The sequence below is a fragment of the Myotis myotis genome, unplaced genomic scaffold (assembly GCF_014108235.1).
Source record: "Myotis myotis isolate mMyoMyo1 unplaced genomic scaffold, mMyoMyo1.p scaffold_m19_p_3, whole genome shotgun sequence".
Classification (NCBI taxonomy): Eukaryota; Metazoa; Chordata; class Mammalia; order Chiroptera; family Vespertilionidae; genus Myotis; species Myotis myotis.
Genome location: NW_023416335.1, coordinates 21,480,381 through 21,508,280, shown reverse-complemented (window position 1 = coordinate 21,508,280; position 27,900 = coordinate 21,480,381). Strand labels below are relative to the sequence as shown.

General features: G+C 48.7%; 1 protein-coding gene across 17 annotated transcripts in view; it reads left to right on the top strand.

Moving 5' to 3' along the window:
- Positions 1-27,900, top strand: part of FGFR1 (fibroblast growth factor receptor 1) — a 49,700-nt gene that overhangs the window by 15,534 nt on the left and 6,266 nt on the right. For 2 of the 17 annotated variants that reach the window (XM_036296760.1, XM_036296754.1), the window contains exons 3-10: positions 17,811-18,077; positions 19,444-19,533; positions 19,799-19,971; positions 21,621-21,744; positions 22,480-22,670; positions 23,559-23,796; positions 26,649-26,851; positions 27,685-27,830. In XM_036296760.1, coding sequence (XP_036152653.1) covers positions 17,811-18,077; positions 19,444-19,533; positions 19,799-19,971; positions 21,621-21,744; positions 22,480-22,670; positions 23,559-23,796; positions 26,649-26,851; positions 27,685-27,830 — 1,432 coding nt within the window. Of the gene's footprint in view, positions 1-12,326; positions 12,427-17,810; positions 18,078-19,443; positions 19,534-19,798; positions 19,972-21,620; positions 21,745-22,479; positions 22,671-23,558; positions 23,797-24,548; positions 24,694-26,648; positions 26,852-27,684; positions 27,831-27,900 lie in introns of all 17 variants that reach the window. The other 15 variants (XM_036296759.1, XM_036296766.1, XM_036296765.1 and 12 more) reach the window with 15 other exon arrangements.

The window sequence follows — 27,900 nt, the reverse complement described above, 5'->3', positions numbered from 1 at the left end:
TGGCCTCCCCAGTCCAGCTGCCCAGGCCTCCCTGTTCACTCTGGAGTGTGATTGTGCAAACATTCTCTTCTCTCTACCTCTCACCTCCCATGCCAGGCCCCAGTGATTGAGCTGAAAGTTAACTGCTCTATCTGGGTTCCTGAGGACCCGGAGTAAATCCCAAACTGTCCTCTTAGAAGAAGCCTTAGGCTGCTCCCGAACTTGGGAGGAGGGGAGTGCTCTGACTTCCAGCTGGTGATGGCCAAATAGAGGAGCAATTGCCTGAAGCCCCCCAGGGTAGGTTTGTTGCCTCTTAGACATTGCGCTCCTGCCCTCAGAGTTCCCCTCTTGATTCTTGGTTCATGCAGACTCTTCTTACCTTTCCACTGGCCAAATGAGGTGGCCACTGCCTGCATTTAAAGGGTTTGTGGCGCTAACCGGTTTAGCTCAGTGGATAGAGTGTCATCCTATGGACTGAAGGGTCCCGGGTTCAATTCCAGTCAAAGGGCACATGCCCAGGTTGCAGGCTTGATCCCCAGTAGGAGGTGTGCAGGAGGCAGCAGATCAATGATTATCTCTCATCATTGATGTTCCTATCTCTCTCTCTCTCTCTCTCTCTCTCTCTCTCTCTCTCTCTCCCTTCCTCTCTGAAATAAATAAAAATATATTTTTTTAAAAATAAAGCGTTTGTGCCCTGCTCTACCTAGTGTGCCTCAGTTGTTTGGAGCATCTTCCCATGTACCAAAAGGTGGCAGGTTTGATTCCCAGTCAGGGCACATACCCAGGTTGTATATTCGATTCACGTTCAGGGCACATACAGGAGGCAACCGATCTATGTTGATTTCTCTCTCTCTCTCTCATCAATAAAAATATATCCTCAGATGCGGATTATTAAAAATAATAATAAAAATAAAGGGTTTGTGCCCTGTAAGCTGGGGGATGCTGGGGTGAGGTGTCAGTCAAGTGAGATCAGGCACAGAGAAAGATTGGCTCCTGCAGAGCTTGAAACTCAATGCTCCTTCCTCATCCCACATGTTGTGGCGTGGCTGAGCCTCCTGGGATGGGTTGTGTACAAGGAGGTGAATGTTGGGGCAGCAGACCCTGCCATTTGACTGAATGCCACTGTGTTTCCCAGGCCTTGGATGTGTAGGCACATTGAACCTCAAAGGTCAAGGAGTTCAGCAAAGTGTGGACTTCAGTGGTTGTGAGCTGGACAAGGAAAGAGGTTAAAAACCAGCAACACTGAAGTTTCAATTCTTAATCAACAAAGAAAGTTGAATTTCAAGCGAGACCTAGCCCCTGGCTAATGGTCCTTTCTTTTTTCATTCACTGATTTCCCCTCCCTCTCGGTTCTTCCCCACCTGTCCATTAGGCAAACCCAACTCTTCCTTTTTCCTTTTTGAATGCAACATACACATTCCTACCTAACCATTATTTATCCTGGTCCCTTGCTGGAAATGGCCATCCCTATCCTTTGATCCTTTCACATTTTTTGGTAATTCCCATTCTTGGCTTAAGGTTTAACTTGGGTTTAGCCTAAGGCATAGTTTAGGGCCATCTCCTTGAAGCCTTCCTTTGTCTCCAAACTAATCATTTCTTTTTCCCCCTTTCTGTTTAACTTTACTCTCCCTTACAGTATATGTAGTTTTTAACAGAGCTGTTTCCTCCACTTAGAGCAATCAGAAAGAATACTTTTATAGCTGTTAAAACATGGACATTTTGGTATGTAATCTAGGGTCATCAGAGAAAATTCAGAAAATACAGATTTAAAAAGCAAAACTCATTCCTATCATCCAAAAATAATCTCTGCTATGAATATACCTTTAGACCAGGGATGGGGAATGTCTGGCCCGAGGGCCGTATAAGGCCCATGAAATCATTTGGTCTGGCCCTACCTAGGCATTAGGGATGAGTTGGTTAAATATCTGACCAAAAACAGCAGGCTAATTTTTAGGTTGATAATTTTGTATGGCCTGGGAATGATGTTATAAAATATCTAAATGGCCCTTGGCAGAAAAAAGGTTCCTCACCCCTGCTTTAGACTATTTTTCTTGCATTTATACAAATGTAACTTCTCAACAATAGATTTATATGCTATATTCTTGTTTGTGACTTAAGCACATATTTATTGCAGAGAAAAATTTTTCACCATGCTTAATAACCACATATAACTCTATTGTATGGGTGTGCAAAGTTTATTTACTTACCAGTCCTCTACTGCTGGGTGTTTAGGCTATTTTCAATGTTTTCACTTAAGTGAATAGACTTTTATGAATAAAAGTTGTTCATGTATCCAAGAATACTTACATTTCGAAACTGTTGATTACATAGTGCCAAGTTGCCTTTAAAAGCCCTGCCCTTGTTGCTCAGGGGTTAGAGTGTTGCCCATGCATCCAGGAGTCTCGATTCAATTCCTAGTCAAGGGTACATACCTGGGTTGCAGGTTTGATCCCTGGCGCCAGGCTAGGCGTATTAGGAGACAAGCAATCAATGTGTCTCTCTTTTAGATCAACGTTGCTCTCTCTCCCTCTCCCCCTGCCCCTCTGACCCCCACCTCTCTGTCTCCCTCCCTTCCACTCTAAATAATCAATGCGAAAATATCCTCGGCGGCCCTAGCTGGTTTGGCTCGGTAGATAGAGCGTCGTCGGCCTGTGGGCTGATGGGTCCCGGGTTTGATTCCAGTCTAGGGCCCATGCCTGGGTTTCAGGGTCAATCCCCAGTAGCTGGTGTGCAGGAGGCAGCCGATCAATGATTCTCTCTCATCACTGATGTTTCTATCTCTCCCTCTCCCTTCCTCTCTGAAGTCAATAAAAATATATTTTTAAAAAACGAAAAAAAGAAAAATAACCTCAGGTGAGGACCAACAACAACAAAAAATTGTCCTAAAAACGTTATACAGTAAAGAAATGTATTTTACAATAATAATAAATACTAGTTATTGCATCTTTACACCCTGCATGCTTTACATTTTTGTATCTTCGCGCCGATCCCATAACCATAGGTTTATTCCTACATCAGACTGGGTTTTCCTCAAAACTTGGGGCAGACCAGCGCTTCAGTTTAAACACGGCTAGGTCAGGCCCCTTTACCTCACAGGAACCAGGCTTCACCTCCCTTTCTGGGGCGGTATGTGCCTGTGTGAGAGGCTGGGGTAAGGGCCGCTGGAGATGCTCGCCTTGTGCCATTTCTTGTGTGATGTTCTGCTGTTAACTTCGAAGTGATGCATCGGTCATAGGTCTGTGAGCTGCCCTAATGAAAAGTGGTTTCCTAGCCCAGAATCATCTATAGAAGAAAAACCCCATTGAGGGAGGCTGCCTTTTCCACTGTAGCCAAGACCTCCTACAACATGGAGAAGATCTAGGGTCAGAGGTCCCCAAAGTGTCAGATGCTACAGCCAGGTTTTCTTGGCAGGTCGCACTTATTCTAGAATGCAGTGGGGCTGCCGGGACACATAGCCACCTAGATTGCTTCTGAAATGGCTGTGGTCCCACGATGTATGATGGATGGAGGTTCAGAGAGGCTGCACCATTGGCGTTGTTTTGAGGTTGCCAGTTATTTTTTTAAAAACTGGAAAAGATGTAAAAAAAGGGGGAGCAAGAAAAATTTTGTTTTTCTTAGGCTTTACATTTAACAAATGAATGGTTTTAAAGATATATATTACAGTGTAGTTGGCCTAGTCACCAAATAATTACAGGATTTTTAAAGTACATATTAACTTATGGTATACTATCTGAAGTGTATGCTCAGGAAAAAAACAAGGATTTACAGAAGTTGGTAAATGTCTTCTTCCAGTTCTGTCAGCAACTATCTGGGTAAACTTTTGGGGGAGAAACATCAAGAGTCTTGGAGGCCCCTCTTGTGGGAAGCCCAGAACAAATGCCATCATCCCTCCCCCTAGCCACACCATGGGTTAGACCCAGCCCTGGCCAGCGTTACTCTCAGGAGACTTACGCAAATACAATAAGTGACTCATATAAGAATTGTCATCCAAAGACTACATCAAATAAGGACATAAACCCAGGTTATGAGAACATCTGAAAACATAGAGAGGGCCTCTTTCCTTAAGGGAAAGGACAAATTAACTATTACTTGTGGGCTCTGATGAGGTGTGTGTGTGTCTGTGTGTGTATGTGTATGGGTGTACGTGTGTGTAAGCCACAAAGGAAAGGTTTGGTTTTGTCTTTTGTTCACTACAGCACCTTAGAATAATTTATTGTGTGATACGTATTAACTAATACTTTTTGAATAAATGAATTCATGCATGAACACAGTTAAGTGATCATTTTTCTTTTTTTTTTAATATATTTTATTGATTTTTTACAGAGAGGAAGGGAGAGAGATAGAGAGTTAGAAACATCGATGAGAGAGAAACATCGATCAGCTGCCTCCTGCACACCTCCTACTGGGGATGTGCCCGCAACCCAGGTACATGCCCTTGACCGGAATCGAACCTGGGACCTTTCAGTCCGCAGGCCAACGCTCTATCCACTAAGCCAAACCGGTTTCGGCGATCATTTTTCTTGTTTAAAAAGTACCTAAACTTTCTAGTTGTAAAAAGGAAAAGATAGGAATAAAATCCTTTTCAACAGGAAGGTACAGAAAATAGGTGATAACTAGTTATTGCTACCACATATTGAGCTCATATTATCCAGGGCAGTGATTCTCAGATTTTCACTGCACAGACCTCACCAGGCTGGCTTGTTAAAACCCATGGCTGCGTTCCCTCCCAGAGCTCTTGAGTCTAAAGCAGGACCCCGAGCTTGAGGGTTTTAACAAGTTCCTAGAGAATGTGTATGCTGCCCATCCAGGGGCCACACTTGGAGAATCTCTGATGCAATTAATTCTCCCCGGAAAAACATCTATAAGGTAGGTGTTATTTCCACTTAACAGTTTTGGGAAACTGACTCAGAGTTCTCAAACAAAAACTTGCCGAGGTTAAGCAGCAAATAAGTGGTGGAGCTAGAGTTCCGACTCAGGGCTATCTGATATCAGTGCTTTCAGTGCTGGGGAGAGATGAGGAAGGTGGAAAGCCTGAGAGTTGAGGAAGAGAAATTAACAATAGATAGGGAGGGAGAAGGGAAAGGTAGTAGAGGACTAAGTCCTAAGTCCGTTAGCCTGTGGGTATTGAGGGAGGAAGGACAGAAAGGGAAGGTGGTCTGAAGCTTTCCTTGGAAAGTAGGAGACCTTCTTCCTGGAGCTTTAAGTCAATTATCAGAGCCTTTGGGATGCTGATCAGCTCTCCAGCCGGTTGCATCCAGAAATCTCTGCTCATTTATTGTCAACCTTCAGAGTTTACATTTGGAATTAAGGTTTATTTTCCTTAGGTTTTAGGAATTAGCTTTTGAACCTTAGAAGAGTCAGGTTCCTTGACTAACTACTGAGTGAAGTTCTCCCTTGGGCCTTCCATGTTATCTGAGCAACCAAGGCTGTGTCACTGCCTGAAGGGTACATTTGGAGGCTGCATTTATTTTATGCCTGCCCTTAACTACCCTCAGACTCCAAATCCATTTTGAACATTTATTTACTTTGCCAGGTCTCCGTGAAATAAATCCTTCTAGAATAACTGGGCTCCAGCATTCTGCCAGGCACAGCCTCTTGGCCACTCCATATTTTCCATTCTAAGGCTTCTGGTAAGAACGGGCCAGAGAAAAGAGATGAAGAGAAATACTTATTGAAGGTGCTGATGTCTGGAGCTCTGTGACCAAAACAGAACCCCCTCTTGCCTTCCTTCACACCCAGGGGAGCTTTGTGCTAGTTGGGGGTAGGAGGGGACAGCAGTGAGTTACACTCAACTCCAAAGGCCCAGCTGAAACTTGGAATGTTGGCTAGAGCTGGAGCTTGTCAAGTCCATCATCAGCCTTTCCATGTCACACTTGAGGCCTGAGTGTGGAGGGGACTTGCCCGGAGTCACACAGGTAGTGATGGCACCTGTCATCTCAGTGATTTCTACTCAAATGCCCTTTCTGCTGCACCCAGCCCACCTGTGGTCAAGCAGAGTTTGGAACTAAGGATTTCAAACTAAGTTCTCATTCTCATTCCTTAGGACAGTGATGATGAACCTATGACATGCGTGTCAGAGGTGACACGCGAACTCATTTTTTGGGTTGATTTTTCTTTGTTAAATGGCATTTAAATATATAAAATAAATGTCAAAAATATAAGTCTTTGTTTTACTATGGTTGCAAATATCAAAAAATTTCTATATGTGAGACACGGCACCAGAGTTAAGTTAGGGTTTTTCAAAATGCTGACACGCCGAGCTCAAAAGGTTCGCCGTCACTGCCTTAGGACATCTGGAATATTGACACAGCTCCCCCAAGATCCTGATTATTCAAGTTGTCTGAGCAAAGGCGTCCCCAGTGGAGATATTGGCCCGTACCCTCCCCCAAACCTTTGGTCCTGCTGCTTCTACCTGCTCTCTACCAGACAGCCATACCCTCTCAGGTAGAAAGATCCCTAAAAACCATGTTCCTCTAATTTCATAAAATACTAAGTACTAAATGCTCCATCTTCATGAAGTGTGTAAAGGAGAGAGAGAGAAGAATGAATGGGTGGTACCTGAATGGACCCTCTAAGTCCTTGCCATCCTGCAATTCTTTGTGACAGACCAGTCATCCCAGATGTTTAAATTTCATGGGCCAAAGTGTCCCTCCTCCTATATTTTAGACACTACATAGGGTTGACAACTTATTTTGCCAAGTAAAAACCTGTTTTAAAAAAACCAACACTGCTCTTGCCATTTTTTATTGTGATAAAATAAACATCCCATAAAATCGACCCTTTTCAAGTGTACAGATCTGTGGCGTGAGCACATCACATTGCTGTGCAGCCATCACTCCAGATGGCTTGTTCACCTTCCCAACCAGCTCTTCCCACTTCCCCTTCCCCAATCCTGGCCACCACCGGTCCACACCTTTCATTTTAAAAGGATGTTTAGCACCTTTATTCTCAAAATGTGAAAAACAAAGGGCATTTCTTTAACATTGAGCCCACTCCCTTCCCCGCTGCAGGGGGCAGTGACCCTTCTTATGCAGAGCTCTGTGACCAGACCCTTCATGGCGTCGATGGGATCAGATGGGGAGAGAAGATGGCAGACGCCTTAGGGTGCTGAGAGCCCCGGGTGAATTGTGCGCTCATGCACCCATTTTTGTTTTGGGGGGCTAAAAGGCAAATTCTGACACAGCTGAAACCTCTACTAATTCATCAGCAAGTTTAGGGAGCAGCAACTTTTTCCTGTCCAGCTGCTTAGTGGTGTTTCCTTCCCCAAACTAGCTCTGCTGGGCATGGGGGAGGGGAGGCCCTCCATCAGAGAGGCCCTCGGAGGGGGTGGGGTGGGGTGGGGGGAGGGCAATACATTCCTTTTCTTTGAGGAACCTGACCGGACTTTAAGGTTAGAGCACCGCGGAGTGCGAGCTGCAGGGTTACCTTTTCCTCATTGATTCATCTCACTCTCCTCCCTCCCCCACGCTTAATGATCTTTCCATTACAGAACCCAGACCAGGAAGTGCATGACAGGTCGCAGCTGCAGACACATGGCTGGGAGGCCTGAGCTCTGGGCCAGTGGTGGGAGGGTCTGCGGAGGGTCTGCACTCCCCTCTAGCAGCAGGACCGTACACACACACACACACACACACACACACAGCATGCACACATGCGCGTGCACACAATACACACACACGCATGCACACCCTTCAGCTACTTGTCCAGCTTTTCCCTTACAACTTAGTGGAAGGTGTTTTTACTTCTGTGTTGTAACAGCTGGTGGCCAGTTGTACTTTTGATTTGACTTTAGGATGTGATTTTTAATAAAGGCAGGAGAAGACCCCCTAAATTTCAGCCTATACAAGTGTCCCTTACTGGGCTTGGGGTTCTTTTGAGGGAGTTTTCCATTGTTGAACAGAGGTGCTCTGGCTTCCTTTTCCAAAATAGGACCTGCCTACATGGCTGTAGAAGCTCACAAGTATCCAGGGGAGTAGTTGGGCACAGTTTTAATGCCTCCGAAACGACCCATTTTCCTCGTCACGATTCTGTCTATAAATGCCAGGTTCACTACATGTTTTGGGGGGAGTTCTAGATGCAAGGGCATGGACTTTGCAAACACGAAGACCTGGGTTTAAATCACAGTGAATGAGTAGAGCCACCTCCATTCTTGGGTTGATTGGGGACAGCTCCTTCCACACACAAGTTTGCTCAGGAAATGTTAATTTACCCTAAACTGTGTCCTGGGGGGCAGTTGTCACACGGGAGTTTCTGTCTCCACCACCAGCTGTGTTGTTGGCTTTCTTCCCTGAATCTGCCAGGCCGGATTCCTCTGGTGCCAACTGGGAGATGGTGACACAAACTTCTAGGAACTGTGAGCCCAGACCCTTCCCCTAACTGTAGGGCACCCACCTTTGCCTTTACCTTTGCTCTCCCTGGGCAAGAGGGTTCTACACCTCCGGCACGTCTCCAGTGGACTTGCCTCTCCCCAGAGCACCTCTTTCTTCCTGGGAATCCTTTCGGGAAATGGATTAGAAGAGGTTTTTATTCCGGATCTGCGGGTAAGTGCATCAGTAAATAGTTGGGGTGAAAGCTTTTGCCGGGGAGAAAGGAAGAAGGAGGATTTCTTTTAAAACAACTCCTGGGCACATTCCTTTGTTAATCACTTAATTACAGTCTTTGTCCCCAGCGTGAGAGTGCTCTCCCCACAGTGGGAGGTAGGGAGAGGTGGGGGACACCACCCCTAGTTGGGACAGCAGTATGCTATGAAGGCATGAAGGAGGAGGCCTCAGGTGGAACCCAGCACTGGAACTTGAACCCTGGCTCCATCTGACACTATGTTACCCCCTCGCGACATCTGTTTGAAGGTTCCCACAAAACTCTCTGGGCCCCGGCTACGTTCCGCCTGGGGCTCCTCTTGCCCAACTACTGGGGAGCTGGATCTGGGGGGTCGTGCAGTGGGCGCAGGGCCCCGGCTGCAGCTTTGGCCCTTGCAGGTGGCTCTGTACTAAATTACAGTGATGAGGTGGGACACACAAAAGACTGAAATCTTTTTTTAATAAAAACAAAACAAAACGCCGGCCCCAAGCCTCTGGGCTGCTGAATGGCGATGGCTTCCTGTCAGGATTAGCCGGGCTGCCTGGGCATGTGTGCACTGCTTTCTCCTCAGGAAATACCTTTAGTAAGCCCCGGTGGGGTCCCCATGGCAACACGTGAGGGGACCTGCTGGCAGAGCCCATTCAGCCCACCATTGTTCCTCAGCCCCTTTGTCGGGAGCTGTATCGCTGCCCCTCTGGCAAACACAGCAGTTTGCAGTGTTGTGGGGCTGAATGTGGAGTTTTTACATTTTAATGGGCTCTTCTGGCTGTGGCCCATTTGCATGCAGAAAGGTCCCTCTTACTCCCCCCCCCCTTTTTTCTATTAAAGAAAACAACACACCCTACACTCCAAATCCCCTGGGTGGGGACGGGTGCAGGCTGCTGGATCAGGGTGTCAGGTCCCGCTAATTGATTTGGTGTTCCTGTCTCCTTCCCATGCATGCCTGCACTCCCCATGTCCCCAGCTTTCCCTGCATCTTGGGGACCTCATGAGTTCAGGGCATCCTGTATCTTTAGGGCTTCCTCTCTGTACCCCAAGCCTTGTAAGATAATAGTTGTTCCCGGGACTTGGGTGAGATCCCCCCTCTGGCCTGGCCTTGTCAGACCAAAGTAAGTTTTCAGTTCCATTTCAAAGCCAAAATAACATAATAAAAAACCTTCGCAGAGGTCTCCCAGAGCCCTGCTGGGCTGTTCTGTGTTTCTTTTAAGTTTGCTTTCAAAGCCACCCCTAGTTCCTCCCCCACCCACAATTGCCCCCTCATTTATCTCTGGGGAGTTTGTGCCAAGACTGTAAACATTCCTGGACCACCAGCCCCCCCCCCCCCCCCCCCCGCGTTACTTGAAGAGGATGGCGTTCTCTCTTAATTTTCTTAACCCAGAAATCCTAAATCAAAAGGATTTCAAAGGGATGACAGAAATTGCGGCCCTGAAACATCGTGCCTGGATTTTGCTGGGGGCTGGATATTCAGGCCCTGCCAACTTTGGAGTTAGAATGCAGAGACACGCTCCTGACTTGGAGTGTAGATAAGACACACACTGTCCATGGACCAACCCACAGCCAAGCGGAAGGAATAAGCACAAGATAAAGCCATGAAAATGTGTAAATCCTATTAAAAATGAGATGTACGTAGTTGGGGAAGTCTTAGGGAAGTGATGGCGCAATAGGAGGAGAAAGACATTCTTGTAGAAGCAAAGTCCTTTGGGTGGGAGAAAGCAAAATAAAAGGGGCAGTGAAGGCATTGGCTTGGCTGAAGAGGTGGGACCTGGAGACTGGACAGCTGAGGTGGGGGAAGGGAGGTAGTCAGAGGCTCCGGAGTGTGAGGGGATGCGAGGCAGGGTGCTGTGCTGAGCTGAGGGCATGCGATGCAGAGTGCTGTGCTGAGGATGTGTGATCAGGAGAGCTGGCCCCAGGGGACGGTTGATGAGCCCCTTTGCCTAATGTTCTTAATCTTCTCAGTGGAGTCAGGCAGGGGTCATCGGAGGTCATCAACTCAGCTGTAAACTAATCAAGGGTGAGGGGCTTGGGACATGGCAAGGTATCAGGTGACTGATCCAAGATTGAGCCAGGGACACAGGAAGGGAGGGAGGAGCTGTGCTGTCTACCTGTGGCCAAGGCAGAGCTGTAAGTCCTGAGTGGTCACCTTGCTTTCCCGTGTGCTGCATGAGAGTGAGGTGCTATGGGAGAGGGGGGTGGGGGTGGGGGGAACCAGCATCTAGAGCCAATGCTGACCCCTTTTGTGGCTTTGGGAGAAGTTCCTCACACCCTCCATTGTCTCATGTTTGAATGAGAATGAACAGGAATAACAGGAACATGAGTTAACATGCCTTGTAAAAGTACCAAGTGCCATACCAAACAGGGCATGGTTACTGGTCTGCCACTGTCACACTGCGCTCCCTCTCCCCCTATTTCCTCACCTGCCAGGTGTGCACAGGCACATCTGCTCAGCTTTAAAGGCCCAGAGTGTGGACAGGAGCGTGCTTTTGTAAGTTAAAAGCCCTAAGTTGTAAGGTCATAGTTGTGGGGCTGAGGAAATTGAGGGAATGAAAAAGGGAGGGTCAGGCCAAAGCAGCCAACTTGAGAATCCCACGTGTGAGCTAAGAGACATCAGTGCCATTAGACAGGATCAGACGATCGAACAGAAAGGTTTTCAATCATTTTTCTGAAGTCAAGGATTGCAAAAGACACGGTGAAGGTAGAGGCTGTCTTTCAAAGCAGTGGCCTTGGGATCTAGATTTGTGTGGATTCTGAGAGCCAGGCCAGCTGGGTTTGAATCGCAGCTTGGCCACTGGCTGGTGGCCAAGCTAGGTGGCTCTGTGCCTCAGTGTCCACTGTGTAAAATGAGGGTAATAAGTGTCTACTTCACCTGGTTGGTGTGAGGCTTAAATGAGAACTGTGCTCAGCACATAGTAAGTAAGTGGACACATCCAGAGGGTAGAGATAATATAGTGTCACCATCATAGGAGTGCTGTGTGGGTTAAATGGTAGTCTGTGTTAAGAGCCATCACAGTATATGGGTTATAGTAAGCATGCTGTAAATTATTGGCCAATATTAATTTTATCGTTTTCAGAGTTATTTCAGGATCCCAAACCAATATATGGGAAGACACATGCTAAATTGCAGAGTGCCATGCAAATATATTGTTATTTGTGACTGGTTTCAGGTTAAGTTGTGGGGTTTTGGGGGTGGATAATTTCCAGACCAAACTGGCTGTTATGGGACCAGGGCTGGTGAAGTGGTATTTCAAAATACATGTTCAGGTATATTTGTCCATGTGACGTGAATGCCCTGCATTCATAGTCTACAGAGAATGTGCTCCCTGGGACTTTTTTAGTGGTTTTATTTGTTTGTTATTGTTTTTTGCTATTTTCTACCGTGAACCTTCAGTTCCTTGCTGGCCATAGAGTCTGACCTCGTGTCCCACCCCGCCTCATCCCCAACCACTACCCTGCTCCTAAGCACCTTACCTTTTCTGTTTCCCTCCAAGTTTTCATCCTCACTCTAAATCCTTATTTAATCCCCCCCCCCTCCGCCCCCGTTCCTTACCGTTATGTCCAACCTCTGCTGTGAATACCGCTGTCTGCCGTGACCACCAATATTTAAGTTCTGTAACCTCAGAGCCTCTACTGGGTTCTTAACATTCTTCAGTTGTCTCATGTTGCAGATAAAGTGCCTTACACATATCAACGTGTAATGTAAATCTGATCACTCTGGGTAGGGCCAGACATAGGTCTGCTGTTCCTTTGCTTAATCTGTTTCTTCTCCTTACAAGGGCTCACAGAGGCACCTAATGAATGAGAGCTATGTTGAAGAAAGTTCCCATCTTCTTGGATTCGGGGAAACTGGGGTCTCATCTCTCATAAGAATAAAAGGTTTGGGCCTCCTGTGACTTCATCCTCCCGCCCCACATGACACCCGTGGCTAGTAGGAGACACAGAGATTTAGAATCAAGAACTCAGATCTGATCTGATGTACCCAAGGCAAAACTGCCTGCTTGATGACTGTGGCAGGTTTCTGGCTAGTCCTGTCATAAGTAGAATGCTGCATCCTGATGGCTAGTTAGGGATGACAAAGCTGTGGTATTTGGGAGGAAAGTAGGAAGGGAAAGGGACTTGTGGGGCCCTATTAACATTTGTCATGTTCTTAGACTTGAGAACACCATGGGAAACACCATTCCCACCTCTCTGTCTTGCTAGATGCTTCCTTGAGGATTATTAAAAAGTGTGGGTCCCCGATCTCCTAGATTCCTTTGAGGGGATAGAGAGACTTCATTAGAGAAGCACATGGGATTGGTGATTGCTGTATGACTCCCTTTCACTCACACTGAAGGGGTACCCATCCAGCCTGCACAGCTTTCCATGGGCAAATTGCTACCTGCACTGTCCCAGGAACCTGCCTCAGGGCCAGAGGCCTCCTCAGCCTCAGATTTACACTGCTAAGCAGGAGTCTTTGTTTTCTCTTGTTTTCTGGAGAGTTCTCTAAGGCATTGGCAGCCTTCATCCTCTAAGGATGTTCAAGTCAAGCCCTAGCCCTAACCCTCAACTCCCTGCTGCCAGTGAAGATAATAGTGACTCTGTGTTGTGCGCCTCGAAGCACAATGCACCTTTTTTCCACAGTGCACTTTGAACACATGGCACCTAGACCCTGTGAGAGCGAATTTGACTCACGCCAAACATTTTCAGCCTCCTACTAGGTCACCATGGAATCCAGATACCAAATGTCCTCCAGCTTCCATTCCCCATCTCGTCTCTCAGGAAACAAGACGCACAATGCGAGTGCTTTGGTCTGCACTTCCCTCCCAGTATCCCTGTTGCAATTAATCAGGTTCTCTAAGATTTGTAACGCTGGTTTCAAGTGGCTGAGCAATAAACTGCTTTCTTTCCTTCATCTTTCATGGCCAGCCTAATAAAGGTGTCAATTAGCTCCTTTCTTGTTAGCTAATATATAACAACAGGATAGCCCTGGACCATCGGTCTTGACCAGAGAAAGGCCAGCTCAGAGGAGATGGAGCCACAGATGAAGGGCCTTTCAATGAGGGCATAAATGGGGAGACTGGAAAGACCAAAAGAGAATGGAGAGTAGTGACCAGATTGCTGTGGCTACCAGTGAGCAGTGATGCCCTCACATCTGCCACCTTACATAGGGACTCCCCCAAGGTCAGGACCTCAGCTCTGGGTGGTGACACAGGTGGGTGAGGCCTGGTAAACCAGTGGTTGGTTACCTTTCCATCTCCTCCCAGAAGAAAGTGCATTATCCTTGCTTTGTAAATGGAGACTTTGACATCTAAGAGCACTGTTAGCCGTGAAAAAATCCACTGTAGCCCAAAGGCCATAGGCTGATCTTTTAGTTCCTCTAAAAATTAGCCTTTGCCAGATGCTCAATTCAATTCAAGACCCATTAGGCATTTCCTGTTTCTGACTTTGTTGGGCACCGTGGGAAAATTATAATAGTCAATTCTGCTCTGAGTTGCTTACGCTGTTTCTTCAGAGAGGTGAGACATGGACACTTTTCACAGGAAACAATACACCCAACTATCCATCAACCAGTGAATGAATAAACAAAATGTGGCATATCCACATAATGAAATATTATTCAGCCATTAAAAACAATGAAATACTGAGCCATGTAATAGCACAGAAGAACCTTCAAAACATGCTAAATGAAAGAAGCTATCACAAAAGACTATACATTGTATGATTTCATTGACATGCAATATCCAGTATAGGCACATCTATAGGGCATATCAGTGGTTGCTTAAACTGAGGGAGAGATAGTGACTGCTAACGGGTATAGGGTTTCTTTTGGGGATGATAAAAATGTTCTAAAATTAATTTAGTATATCCATAATTATGGATATACTAAAAAGCATTGCATTTATACAGGGGTGGGCAGAAGTAGGTTTACAGTTGTGAGTGTGAAAAAGTTTATTCTTATATTATTATTTATTTATTATTGTATTATTTGTCATATGAGCAACTGTAAACCTACTTTTCCAACCCCTGTATGATCTAAAGGGGTGAATTTTATGGTATATGGATAATATCTCAATAAAGGTGTTTACAAAAGAAACCATATGATATGCAATTGAGTGCAATTTTGTTCGGTTCTGAGAGTACCTATTTTACAGAAAATTAGGGTTGAGACACTAGTGCCAACAGAAGGCTTCCTGGATGTCTTTGATGATGCGCTTTGAGTAGGCTAGAGTAGGAGGACTCTAGAGAGATGGCTGACAGGCTTGACCAGAAGTAAGTTTTGTTGTGGGGGGAAAATGCACTTGGTGAAGAGAACAGCCAGACCTGGAGTGGAAGGTAGGGAAAAGAAGGTTGCATGGAGAGGTGGGAATAGATTGTGAGGAACCTTGGATATCAAGCAGGGCTTTAGATTTTATCCTCTATACACAGTGTAAACTTTAAAAAAAATTTTTTATTTATTGATTTTAGAGAGAGAAGGAATGGGGGAGAGAGAGAGAGAGAAACATTGACTTGTCATTCCCCTTATTTATGCATTCATTGGTTGCTTCTTATTTGTCCCCTGACCCACAACCTTGGCATATGGGGACAATGCTCTAACCCCGTGGTCGGCAAACTGCGGCTCGCAAGCCACATGCGGCTCTTTGGCCCCTTGAGTGTGGCTCTTCCTAAGCCTTAGGAGTACCCTAAGGCTTAGGAGTACCCTAATTAAGTTAATAACAATGTACCTACCTATATAGTTTAAGTTTAAAAAATTTGGCTCTCAAAAGCAATTTCAGTCGTTGTACTGTTGATATTTGGCTCTGTTGACTAACGAGTTTGCCAACCACTGCTCTAACCCACTGAGCTACTGGCCAGGGCCCCACAATATAGGATCTTAATTAGGAGCATAATAGACATAGCGCACCAAGGCCTGGAGCATCAGGGTGAGTTTGAACTCTGGGGGCAAGAAAAAGAAAGCAGGTTTAGAGGCTTTTTGTAGATCATGCAGAAGAGGTTTGTTTGCACATCCTGGTTGGGATGAGTGGGAAGTTAGGAATCCAAGCTGGAATCAGCCAGAGCCAGTCCCAGCAGGGCCAGGTCCCTTTCCTGCTTCCTCCTGGGGACTTGCCCATGTTCTCCTTGCTACCTTTTTGTCTCTGGGGCCTGTCAAAATAGGCTGTGATGCCAGCGACTAAGAATTTGAGTTGACTGAGTTTACTGTTTGACCAACGGCTGGTACAGATCACGAGCTGCAAAATGTTTAATCTGTGAGGTCACTGAAGGGAAATGAGATTGGATCAATAGGAGTGTCTGCTGTTTCCTTAAGGGTCAAGTCTGAACTGCTTTTCTTCTACTTTCTTTTGGCAAAACCACAAACCGTTAAAAATGGAAAGAATCACATTTTTTTTTTTTTTAGGACCCACAAAAGCTTATTTTTAATCAGTTGTGTGGTCTGCTCACCTTTGTGGTTGGTGTTCTTCTTGACCCGATTCACAAAAATAAATGAATGCTAACCTAGTGGTTTCCAAACCCTTTCAAAGCAACACCCCCCTTTTGATGACTCAGTATTTACCCAATATTTAAGATAGAGCCCTTGGGTTGCAGCCTTGGCACCAAAGCCTGCTTTGAGGCCCCACTGAGGAAAATTGCTCCCTGGTGCCACCTGTCTTCTTCATTCGCAAGGTTTCTAGTGGACACCTGTTTAGCACTTCAGGATGAGTTCTGTAAAATGAGGGTGGTGAAGGAGGAAAGGGAACTTACAAAGGAAGGCAATGAAGGGACAGTGTGGCTGTGGATGTGTCATTCTTGCATTATCCAGCGAGCATTTATTGGGCAATTCTTGTGTGCCAGGCGCCATACTAGGTGTTGGGGATTTAAAGGTAAATATGTCACGTCCCTACCCTCACAACTCAGTTGAGAAAGGGGCTTTTCTTCAGTGTGACAGATGTGATGGGAGGGCCCCTGACCCCAACAGAGTCGGAAGAGGCTTTGGGACAGAGCTACCAGCTGGGCTGAGACCTGGAGGGTGAGTGAACAGAACTAGGTAGAGACATGAGGCCTGCAGGGGGAGGGGCGTGTGAAGAGTCCCCGGTGTGAGCCTCTGGTGGTGAACCCTGGTGAGAAATAAGGCTTCCCCAAACAGTGGAGACTAAGTCAGGTGGTAGATCTGAGCTGCAACCAGCACTTTTTTGGTGGGGTGGACACTTGCAGAAGACGCCAGGAACACACCTGCAGCTCTTAAAGGGAAATAGAATCTGCATTTCCCCCTGGTTAGTGAAGAGGGGGGTGCTCAGGAGATGGGGAACTGCCCGGCATGGTGGACTCCTGGGTGTGTCTAGCTTTAGGCTCTCTTGTCAGTGTGAGTGTGGAGCTGTTGGTGAGAGGGATGGGTGTATGGACAGGATCCCATCAGATCTTGGGAGTTGTGAACCACATGGGCTCCAGGGAAAGGGAGGTGAGGGAGACTGGACATGTGTGTCGGGGGAGAGAAGGAGGAGGGGAAGGTGGGGGGCGGTTAGGGGGGGAGCCCGGCAGTGGGGAGGAGAAAAGAGCTTTGTGTGCACCGGCTTAGGCTGCCAGCACAAGTGTGGGTTTGGTGGCAGCTGCAGGCCTCCATTCCTAATATAGGCAAAAGCTCCGAGTCTTCTGGCCTGACACCTGTTAGCTAGGGGCTCCCCTGAGCTGACCTCTGCTGGGCTTTCTCTCCCCCATATTCTTCTTATGCGTCTGACTCATTGGGGGACCAGAACCCCACCCCGCCATCACTTGAACCAAGAGCCACCTGGTTGACACATTGCCTTCTCTCACCTTAGGTAGGGGCTGCTAGATTTTGAGGGTTTGGGGTTTGTTCAGCTGTTACTCGGGGAAAGGGGAAAGGCTGACCTAGCCAAAAGGAAATGGGGTGTTTCTCTGGAAAGTGGCCATTCTTGGCAGGGAACTGAGTGTGTGGGGAGGGACCACTCTGGACACAGAGAAGTCCTGGGGAGGGCTGGCCGTGTCCCCCTAGGATGGAGGGAAATGAAATGTGAACCGCTTAATGCTGCTGCAGCTGCTTCCTAACTTTTCCTCTTTCTACCTTTGACTTTTGGAAGAGGGGGGTAGAGAAGAAGAGATGGGGGTTCCCAGGTAGCCAGCCATTTCCTGACTGACCCATATTCCAGTCCCCACCTCCCCAGCTCTGTGGCCCCTGGGATGTGGCAGCTCAGTGCCTCTAGCTTAATTCCCTTTGTCTCTCCCTCCTCCCCTCTCCCTCTCTTCCTCTCCGGTCCCTTGGTTCCTCTTCCTGGCCCCTGTGGTGGCTGCAGCCCAGCCCTGGGGAGCCCCTGTGGAAGTGGAGTCCTTCCTGGTCCACCCTGGTGACCTGCTGCAGCTCCGCTGTCGGCTGCGGGACGATGTCCAGAGCATCAACTGGCTGCGGGACGGGGTACAGCTGGTGGAAAGCAACCGTACCCGCATCACAGGGGAGGAGGTGGAGGTGCGGGATTCTGTGCCCGCTGACTCCGGCCTCTACGCTTGCGTGACCAGCAGCCCCTCGGGCAGCGACACCACCTACTTCTCCGTCAATGTCTCAGGTTGGTAGCCATGCCCTGCCCTCACCTTCTTCCTGGTTCCCCCCTCCCACCCCTCTCTGCTAGTCTCAGGGGGAGGTGAATCTCCTCCCCTTCCATGACCTGCCCCCCATTCTGCTTCAGAAACTGCTGCCCACTAACACTGCTCCCTGCCCGCCGCGGCTTAGCTCTCAGAGGGGTGGCCAGGGGGTGTGGGCCCCAGGCTTCTCAGGTCTACCTGGAAGGTGATTGCTGATACTCTTGGGGCAAACACTGGTTTCTCTACCACAGCTGGCCCAGATTCCAGGGTGCTGCGTAGGGCTCAGCCAGCTTCCACCCTGTCATTCCCTTGCCATTTGGGCTCGGTGCTTCTTGGTTTAGTGATTAGAGCCCCAGAAAACGTTGTGAGGTCCCCGCTGTGATGGGGAAGGATCCAGATGCACCGCCATATCCACAGGGGTTACAGAAAAGATCTGTCCCCCAGCTTCTGGAGCAATTAGGGCAGCCAGGGAACCCTAGAGCTCTGTGACTTTGGGAATCTGCCACATTTAGAATGCAGCTTTCACAAAAGCAGGATGAAACAAAATAGAATGGAAATTTCCTTTATGCCATTTGTGAATCTCCGGGTGCACGCTTGGCACCTGCCCCACTTGGGCGTCCTCTAGAACCTGCCCCTAACAGGGACTTGACACCTCTATTTCCCTCCAGACACCAAAAGCGCTAGCAAGGACTAGAGAAAGATCTGGCATAGGCCCCGATTGGTGGTCACATGTGTGTCGAACCTCTTAAAAGGGATGGATACTTGTTGGGGAGAGGTGATGGCAGCTGTGGACTGTGTATTAGGCTCCCTATCTGCTCTGGCAAAAAGAGCAGCTTCCAAACCTTAGCAGATGCATGCTAGAAAAATTCCAACTGTAAGTTGTTCATGGCTTTGGAAATAGCTTCTGGCCTCAGTGTGTCTAGATCTGTCTGATTTCCCAATGGTTAGCTGGCCAAAGGAGGATCCAGGTTCCCTGGGTGCTAGTTCTGAGACCCAGCACATCCAGTGGTACCATGAGCGGGGAGAGCCTCTGAATGTGGGGCGGTATTAAATTAAAGAGGCCCGCTGCCCCTGATGAAGTGTAAAGAGCTCTGGGCAGAGAGGGGCAGTGAATTAGGTTGGGGAAGGAAAGGGACAAGCATAGAGCGTACAGTTCTTAGTGAACCGTTTCTCTCCCACTGACAGAGAGAGAGTCGCTGAGGGCCTGGGGGTCGGTATGGGGAAGGTGTCTGCGTTCATCTATCACTGGACTGGCCTTTACTAGTATGTGGAGGGGCTGTTGATATGGATGGAAATCTAGAGGAACCTCTCCCTCTGGAGGGACCTCAGAGCCCCTTCTCCTTCTCGTAGATGCGCTCCCCTCCTCGGAGGACGACGATGACGATGATGACTCCTCTTCAGAGGAGAAAGAGACAGATAACACCAAACCAAACCGTATGCGTGAGACACTGTTTCCTACCTTACTGCCCTTTGGTCTGGCTGTTGGGTTGGGTGGGAAGGGGGAGTTCAGGTGATTGGAGCACGGGAGGAGGAGCGGGCACATGGAGTGACGATGCTTGGCAGTGGGATCCCTTGGGCATCCTGATCAGTGCAGGCATTGTTCACAAGTGTTGGGCGGTGGGCAGGGTGTCTCCAGGTCCTGGCCTGGGCCCTTGCTCCTGAGCCTGACCAGCCCCGCCTGTCTCTCTTGGCTTTTCCTGGGCAGCCGTGGCTCCGTACTGGACGTCTCCAGAAAAAATGGAAAAGAAACTGCATGCAGTACCAGCTGCCAAAACAGTAAAGTTCAAATGCCCTTCCAGTGGGACCCCTAACCCCACACTGCGCTGGTTGAAAAATGGCAAAGAATTCAAACCTGACCACAGGATTGGAGGCTACAAGGTATGTGTGTCTGTATGAGCGTTAGAGTAGAAACGGGAGAAGCTGGTTAAAGAAATCCTTATTCTATGCCTTTACTTGTTTCAAATAATGCTTTCTAACTATAGAAGTAATACATTTTATAAACATTTCAAATACAAAAATGTGCAAATGGAGTTGAATTTTTCAGTCTTTTTTTCTGTATATGGTTTTTAGTTAGTTAATTTCACCGTGTATGTACTTTCTTAACTTGTCACATGTTAACATTATAGCAAGAGTCTTTTGCCATGCATTTTAAAGATAACTTTTCACAAGTGCGTAATATTCCATTATTAAAATGTCCAGTAATTTGATGAACTATTTTGTGCTACTAGTTTTTTCTAGTTTTTCAATATTATAATTAATATCACAGTTAGGATCTTTGTACTTAAATGTTTGTCGGCATTTTTAAATGTTCTTCCTTAGGATTGCTAGAAGTGAAATTACTAATTCAAAGTGCTAGCATTTTCTTTAAGCCCTTAATGCATATTACTCAGTTACCTTTTTCCTGGTAATTAGATTTTTTTTTTTTATTCACATTCATTTATTACATGAACATTTCTTTGAACACATGTCTTTCCAGAGAGTATACTAGGCAAGAGAGAGTTCAAAATACAGTGGGAAGATGTAACATTTTTATTGTGACATTTGCTCTAATGGAGGATGATATGGGTAATGAGTTGAGTATAGCCTTATTTTATTTTTAAATTTTATTTTATTGTGGTAACAATTACTTTTTTAAAAAGAAATTAATTCGCCCTCCCATAACAAAGCATGAGAATAAGCTCACTAGACCTTTGCCCCCAGATTTGATAAGTGAAAATATCTTGTTTTCTTGTGTGTTATTTTGCTTGTCAACAGACTTAGAATTTTCTTATGTTAATGAGCAATTTCCATTTCCTGTTGTGTAAATTGTCCGTGTTCTCTGCCCATCTACGTTGTAGGAAGAACATCTTCACTGGAACCTCTTTTTTAGAGTCTCTGGTCCTCCTCATAGTCCCTGTTTCTCTCCCATCCCCACCTCGCTGCTCTTTTCTCATTAATCCTATCAAGAAAAGAACTGGAGAGCAGGAAAAATAGGGAACGTTTTAAATGTTGCTGTGTATAAGACACTGTGCTGCGAATGGTACAAGACAGCGCTCCTGCCGTAAAGCATTTCAGTCTCAGGAGGGCAGGTGTCCATGGGCACTGTCATGAAAAGCAGGCTGTGACCAGTGTTTCATTAGAGGGACAGTGAGAACAACGCTGACCCCTGATCAGGCTGGAGGAGCCAGCTTTTGAAGTGAGACATCAAGGGCAGACAGGGCCAGGCTCTTCCCAGGGAGCCAGACCCGCACAGGAACAGCCTGGATAGAGCGCAGCATTTGGGAAAGTTCCCGGTGTATTTGGGGGAGTGCAGAAGGCACATTTGTCCAGGTTATGATGGCCTTGGCTGTTGTGGGCAGATCCAGAGTTTGAGTGTGAATGGGCTGGGGTGGGCAGACCTGCCTTGTCCTGTCTCCCCGTGCTGCATGGGCCCTGTGCTCTGCTCAGATTGGAGGGTGAGTGCCAGGAAGCGCCAATGCTGCCATGTGGCTTCCGCCTGCATTTTCCTCCGCACCCTCAGTGGAGCCCTTCGGCATGTCTCCCCTCAGGTCCGTTATGCCACCTGGAGCATCATCATGGACTCCGTGGTGCCTTCTGATAAGGGCAACTACACCTGCATTGTGGAAAACGAGTATGGCAGCATTAACCACACCTACCAGCTTGACGTTGTGGGTAAGAATGCCAATGGCGGCAGGAGGGAGCTTAGAGGACAGAGAGAGCAGGGGCGTTGAGAAACCAGCCATGAGATCCAGCTTTAGTTAGGGATAGAGCCAGGATGGTGAAGGCACTTTATAGCTCTGTCACTTTAAGCAGGTCACTTTCCTCTTTGTGCCTCGCGTATCTGTAAATAGAGTCAAGAGGATCAGATAGTGCTATGACTCACTACACAAAGTGAAAGGTGCTGCTGATAGTCTCTCCTGAAAGAGGTGACTGGAGTAGGGATGTGAAATTCAGCCTAACAGTGGCTCTTGCTTCGTGAATGTCAGCAGTGTGCTACACACTTAAACACGTCACCTGCAATTCTCCTGGCACCCCCGCAAGGCAGGCACTGTTATTCCTGCTGTACAGAACAAATGGGCTCAGGGAGGTCCATGCTGACTCCAGGGCATCGCCTGAGACCCAAGGGGCTGTTCTGACTGCCTATTCCTTGTAGACAGTCTGAATCTCATTCTAGGAATCCTAAGGTAAAAGAGTTTCACAACCAGCATTCTTTCTTGGTTTTGAGGAGATGGTCTAAAAAGAAGCTTCTGGGCCATCCAGCATTTCCAACAAGCTTGTAGGTGATGCTAGGCTGCTTCTCTGGGACCACACTTGTAACAGCAAGAGGCTAAGTGACTTCCCTTTGTGGTCTTTGAGATGCTGTCTGTCAGCATTCCTGACAAGCCTGTCCTCTCCCTTCCTCCACAGAGCGGTCCCCTCACCGGCCCATCCTGCAGGCAGGGTTGCCTGCCAACAAGACCGTGGCCCTGGGCAGTAATGTGGAGTTCATGTGTAAGGTGTACAGTGACCCACAGCCCCACATCCAGTGGCTAAAGCACATCGAGGTGAATGGGAGTAAGATTGGCCCGGACAACCTGCCTTATGTCCAGATCTTGAAGGTAACCTTGACCCCAGTCTCCGTGGGCTGGGTGCTGGGAAGGAGACCAGTATTTCCTGGGACCCAAGTGGCTGTGGCCTGGCTCCATGCCCACGACTGGGACTCATCCCTTACCCTTTCGGCGCACATGCTCCATCTTAAATAGGGACCTAGCCACGTTACCCAGGACTAGTGACAGGTCACAGAATGGAGGTGTGATGGGAGGTGGTTGGGCATTGCTGGTTCCTGAAGACCTTTGAGAGTGACTTCTGGGTCAGCTACTCAAGGAAGGCCTTCGGAGGCCCGCTTCCCCGTTGCTCAGGACCATAGATAGCCCTTCCAGCAAGCATTTCCCCGTCTCGGTCCTCTTTTCCAAGTCACATTCTTTCTGGCAAGTAGGGTGACTGATAAGGGCACGGCTTAATTAGAGTTGAAACAGCAAATGCCACAGGTAAATTCTAAGCAGCACGAGGAGTAATGGCATTTTCTTCCTTTTTCCTGTCACTCCCAGACATTTGATTGTCCCTGAATGCTCCATTAATCCAGGGAAGGTAATTGCCTAATTCTCCAGTGGATCTTGCAACAGGAAGTAACCAGAAGCTGGGAAAGTGGTTTACCTCCTGGTCCCAGAGTTAGACCTCATCCTCCCCTCACTCGGCTGTCCCAGAGATTTACTGGCCATCCCTTCTCTTCACTACGAGTGCTGAAACTGCGGTGTGGGAAACGGTCTGTCCCTGGCCATTCATAGTCCCTGCCGTGGTCTTGGAAAAAGGAGTTCAGTATAAACAGCATTTGATTGGGGGCAGTGCTTTTTTTTTTTTAAAGTTTATTTTGCAGTCAAATGCTTCAGACTTCTTTTGTCATCCTAAAAAGGGAAAGATGATAAATCTCAATGTCTCCGTTGCCTTAGCTCCCTGTCTTCACATCACATGGGAGCAAAGTATGGCAACATCTCAGTGTTTGCCCAACTGACTGGCGTGTCGTTGGTTTGTTCCAGCATTCGGGGATTAATAGCTCGGATGCGGAAGTGCTGACCCTGTTCAATGTGACAGAGGCCCAAAGCGGGGAGTATGTGTGTAAGGTTTCCAATTATATTGGTGAAGCTAACCAGTCTGCGTGGCTCACTGTCACCAGACCTGTGGCAAAAGGTAATGGGGAGATGGATGGGGCCCTGTGCTGGGAATTTGACTTCGGCCCCAAGCTGCTGGGGCCGGTGGGGAAGCCAGCACCCAGCTCTCCCTGTTATCCTGCTGTGTTTCTAGTGCCCAGAGCCATGGAAAAATACCCGGCCTGGGAGGCTGGTTTGGTTTGGTACTGTGTTGGTGTCTGCTCCCTCTGTGCCTCCTGTGTGTCCCTTGGCTGTGTGTGCATTCACAGGACAGTCTTGCTGCACTACATTTGTGCAGACTGGAGGTCTGAGTGGTGGGTATGAGAAGGGACCAGGCATTCCGTAGAGAACCACCACCCTCAGGCCGTGTGTGTGTGTGTGTGTGTGTGTGTGTGTGTGTGTGTGACTGCAGCACCCTTTCCATCCCTCCTGTGTGTGCCCTTTGACTTTCTTTACCTGAAACCAAACAGCCCCCCCACCCGCCGGGCCCCATTTCTCCATGCTGCCCACCGCCCGCATGCTTGGATGGGCCAGGGGCTGCCAGCGTCTGGTGAAGGGTCGTAACCAGCCCGCGGCGTCGCAGGTCTGCCGGAGTTCCTCCTCAGGGTCTCACTCTCTTCCTCTAACAGGTCTCGCTGCCTGGTGGTTTTGTTTGTTCGTTGTCGCAAAGGAGACGCTGGGGAGCATCTCTTCCTCTGGTTATCCACCCCCTCTTTCTTCCTCCCTCTCTCTGTGTCTCTTAGAGGTCTCACGTCCGGTGCTTGTCCATTTTGCTTCCGTTGTCTCTTCTAGACTGCCGGAGTTAATACCACCGACAAAGAGATGGAAGTGCTTCACTTAAGGAATGTCTCCTTTGAGGACGCGGGGGAGTATACGTGCTTGGCGGGTAACTCTATCGGACTCTCCCATCACTCTGCATGGTTGACCGTTCTGGAAGGTATACACTGTACTTCTCCTCTCGATGTCCTGCCCTCGCCACGGGCACGGGGGGACCATGCATTGCGGGGCTGGGGGAGACACAGAGGCAGGAGAGGTCGAGGAATGGGCTCCAGGGGGCCGGTAGGCGGCTCCAGCCATTTGTCCAACCATGAGAGCCGATTCCTCAGGCTCCCACAGGAGCTTTCCTCGTTTGCAAGAACACGGAGGCCTCCACCTGTACACCTGCATCTGGCTCTCCCCTGGGCCCACGTAATGCATGCATGAGATCTGGATTTAACCTTGACTGGGCTCTCCTCCAGGGCAGGCTCCTTCCATCCTTCGGTCCAGCGACTGTCCCTGACTTGTCTGACCCTTTTTGTCCAGCCCCCCAAAGTCTCAGAGAGGGCCCCACTTCTCCTCTAACTGAGTGTAGGCACTCTAAAGAGGGGCTTGCTAGCATTGCTAGCCCAGCCTCCTGTACGGCCGCCCTCTGATCTCGGGAGAGGTTCTACCCAGTTGAGTCGACTTGAGCTGAGTGAGGCCTAGTCACGGGGGCTGCTGGTGCCCGTGTATCCTCTTTGAGTCTGGGTGTTGGGCCAGGAAGGAAGGAGCCCGCAGCCTGTTCCGGGTGGTGGGCTGGTGACTGCAGGGCTGGAGTTGGTTGTCGCTGCCTCTCTGAGGGTCCTGCATGTGGGTCTGGGTGCTGTGCTGTTCTTGTTGCTGCTCACACTGCCCTCTCTTCTCCCTCCTCCTCTGCCCTGCTTGCCCTCCAGGGTCTGATAACGCCCCTGCTCGAGGCAGAGAAGTGTTCTGTTTTTGTCGTTGTCACTGTCTTTGTCAGTGTGTGCTCCCACTCACTTGTCTTCGTTTCTCAATGCTGGGGAAAGAGAAAAACAGAAACACTTCTTGGTATCAGCTCTGCAGTCTCCTTGTCAGGCCTGAAGTTCTCTTGGGGCTCAAGCAGGGTCACACCAGTGCCTCTTGGGGGAGGTCCCCAGTGGGCTTGCCTCTGGGCTGGCTGGAGTGTTTTAAAGGGGAGGGTTGGGGGAAGGCTGTGGAAGGAAATGGGATGTGCACACTGGTGAGGATGGTGTGTTCTCCGCAGCCAGCGCTGTGGGTGCTGGATGTAACCCATTCTCATGTGGGAGGGAACAGTGCATTGAATGGATGGGTCTCTGTGGGAACGGGGTGGATTCTAAGTGGAAGATGCAAGAACTGAATAGAGCATGCCCCCTCAGTTTGAGGAGTTCGGGCTGTGGGCAGTATTCCCAAGAACTACAGAAACATTTACACTTCTCATCTCGAGCAGTGCAGACACGTTGGGAAATTAGTCAGTTTTGCCTGTGGTTTGGCTAGGTGTAAATATTTACACATCTGACCTGAGACAGATGACAGAAGTGAAAGGTGAGATATGAAGTGAGGACATAGGCACACTCTTTCCTCCCACCCTCATTTGTCCTCCTGCAAGTGCCACTATAAGCCAGGCGCTGTGGACTACAGAAAAATAACCAAGGTGCCATCCCCACCCTCAGACCGTCAGAGACACGATGGTCAATCTGCCCCAGGTGATAGGTGTGTGCACACCGAGCTGAGGCGCTGCAGAGAAGGGCCATGTGCTTTCATGAGGAGGCTGAGAGGGATGTCATCCGCCCCTTGCAGGGTACCTGGTTCCCATGTAGCCCAGCAGTCCAGCTGAGCAAAGGGCTCCCGAATTAATGAGGATGGGCCACGTGTAGCAACATGGTTCTAGCTCATCCCTCCAGGAGGATTCGGGTCAGGATCAGCAAGCTCCAAGGAGCACAAGATATCTGATCTGCTCCATGCCAGAGCCCCAATCCTAGCTAGGATTCTTCTCTGCCCTAAAGATCCCCAGAGGAAAGGAGATGGGTGTTGTTTGTTCTATGGAGCTAGGAGCTAGGAATCCTAGTGGCTGGGCCCCCGGAGCTTGCTAACACCCTATTCACACTGACTCAGCCCTGGAAGAGAGACCCGCAGTGATGACCTCGCCCCTGTACCTGGAGATCATCATCTACTGCACAGGGGCCTTCCTCATCTCCTGCATGGTGGGGTCTGTCATCATCTACAAGATGAAGAGTGGCACCAAGAAGAGCGACTTCCATAGCCAGATGGCCGTGCATAAGCTGGCCAAGAGCATTCCTCTGCGCAGACAGGTAACAGAAAGTAGATAGGGGATTTGCACGCTCTGCCTCCCTTCTCTCCCTGTGCCCCCAGGGGCTTCTCGAGGAACCCCTAACTGCCTGCCTCCCCACTGTCCCCAGCCTGCTGCTTCCAGCTTTGCTTTCTGGCTGTGGGCCAGGGGCAGGGGAATGTCCTGACCCAGGTGCTCCCTTGTCAGGTGCCCAGCCCATGAATTCCAGATGCCCACCATACCCCAGCTGCAAGTCCCCTGCCCACCTGGCACATGGATCGGGAGAAAGTCCTAGCTGGGGCAAATGTGCATTGGCTACTGCACGTTGGAACTATCCCCAAAGGCCAGTTAGAGGTGCAAAGATACAGAATAGAAAGGAAGACCTGAATTGGGTCCCAAGATGCCCTCTCCTGTGTGCCCACCCTCCCCTCCTCCAAGGAACTGGAACAGAAGGTGAAGGCTGTAAGAGGAGGGAACGTTCATGCAGAACTATGCTAATTATGGGAGGCGCTTTGAAAGTTAGAAATCCATGATCAGAGGCAGGGTTTTCACAGAGTCAGGACAGGGTAGAGCTGTTGTTGCAGTGACCATTTCTGTCCGTTTGGGAGAGGTACGTAAGGTCTGTTCATGTTAAAGGTGAGTTAACTGAAGCCCAGTAAGGCTAGCTGGTGGCAAAAGAAGTCCAATTTAGACCTTCGGCCTTCTGACCTCTTTGTAGTCTCTCTGCCGCTCTGCCTGGGAAGGGACATCAGGTAACAGATTATCCCTCTGCCACTGGTGAAAAGCCCTGACTAGCAGTTGGAAGAATCTGCGTCACTCCCCGCCTCCTCGCTAGAAGGGTGACCTAACGCTTCCCTGTAGGTGTCGGCTGACTCCAGCGCATCCATGAACTCCGGGGTTCTGCTCGTGCGGCCCTCCCGCCTCTCCTCCAGCGGAACCCCCATGCTGGCTGGGGTCTCTGAGTATGAGCTTCCCGAAGACCCTCGCTGGGAGCTGCCTCGAGACAGGTAATTCTCTCAGCTTGTGAGGAAGTCCCCTGCGTGTAATTCTGACAGTGGGAGTTGTATGTACAGAGAC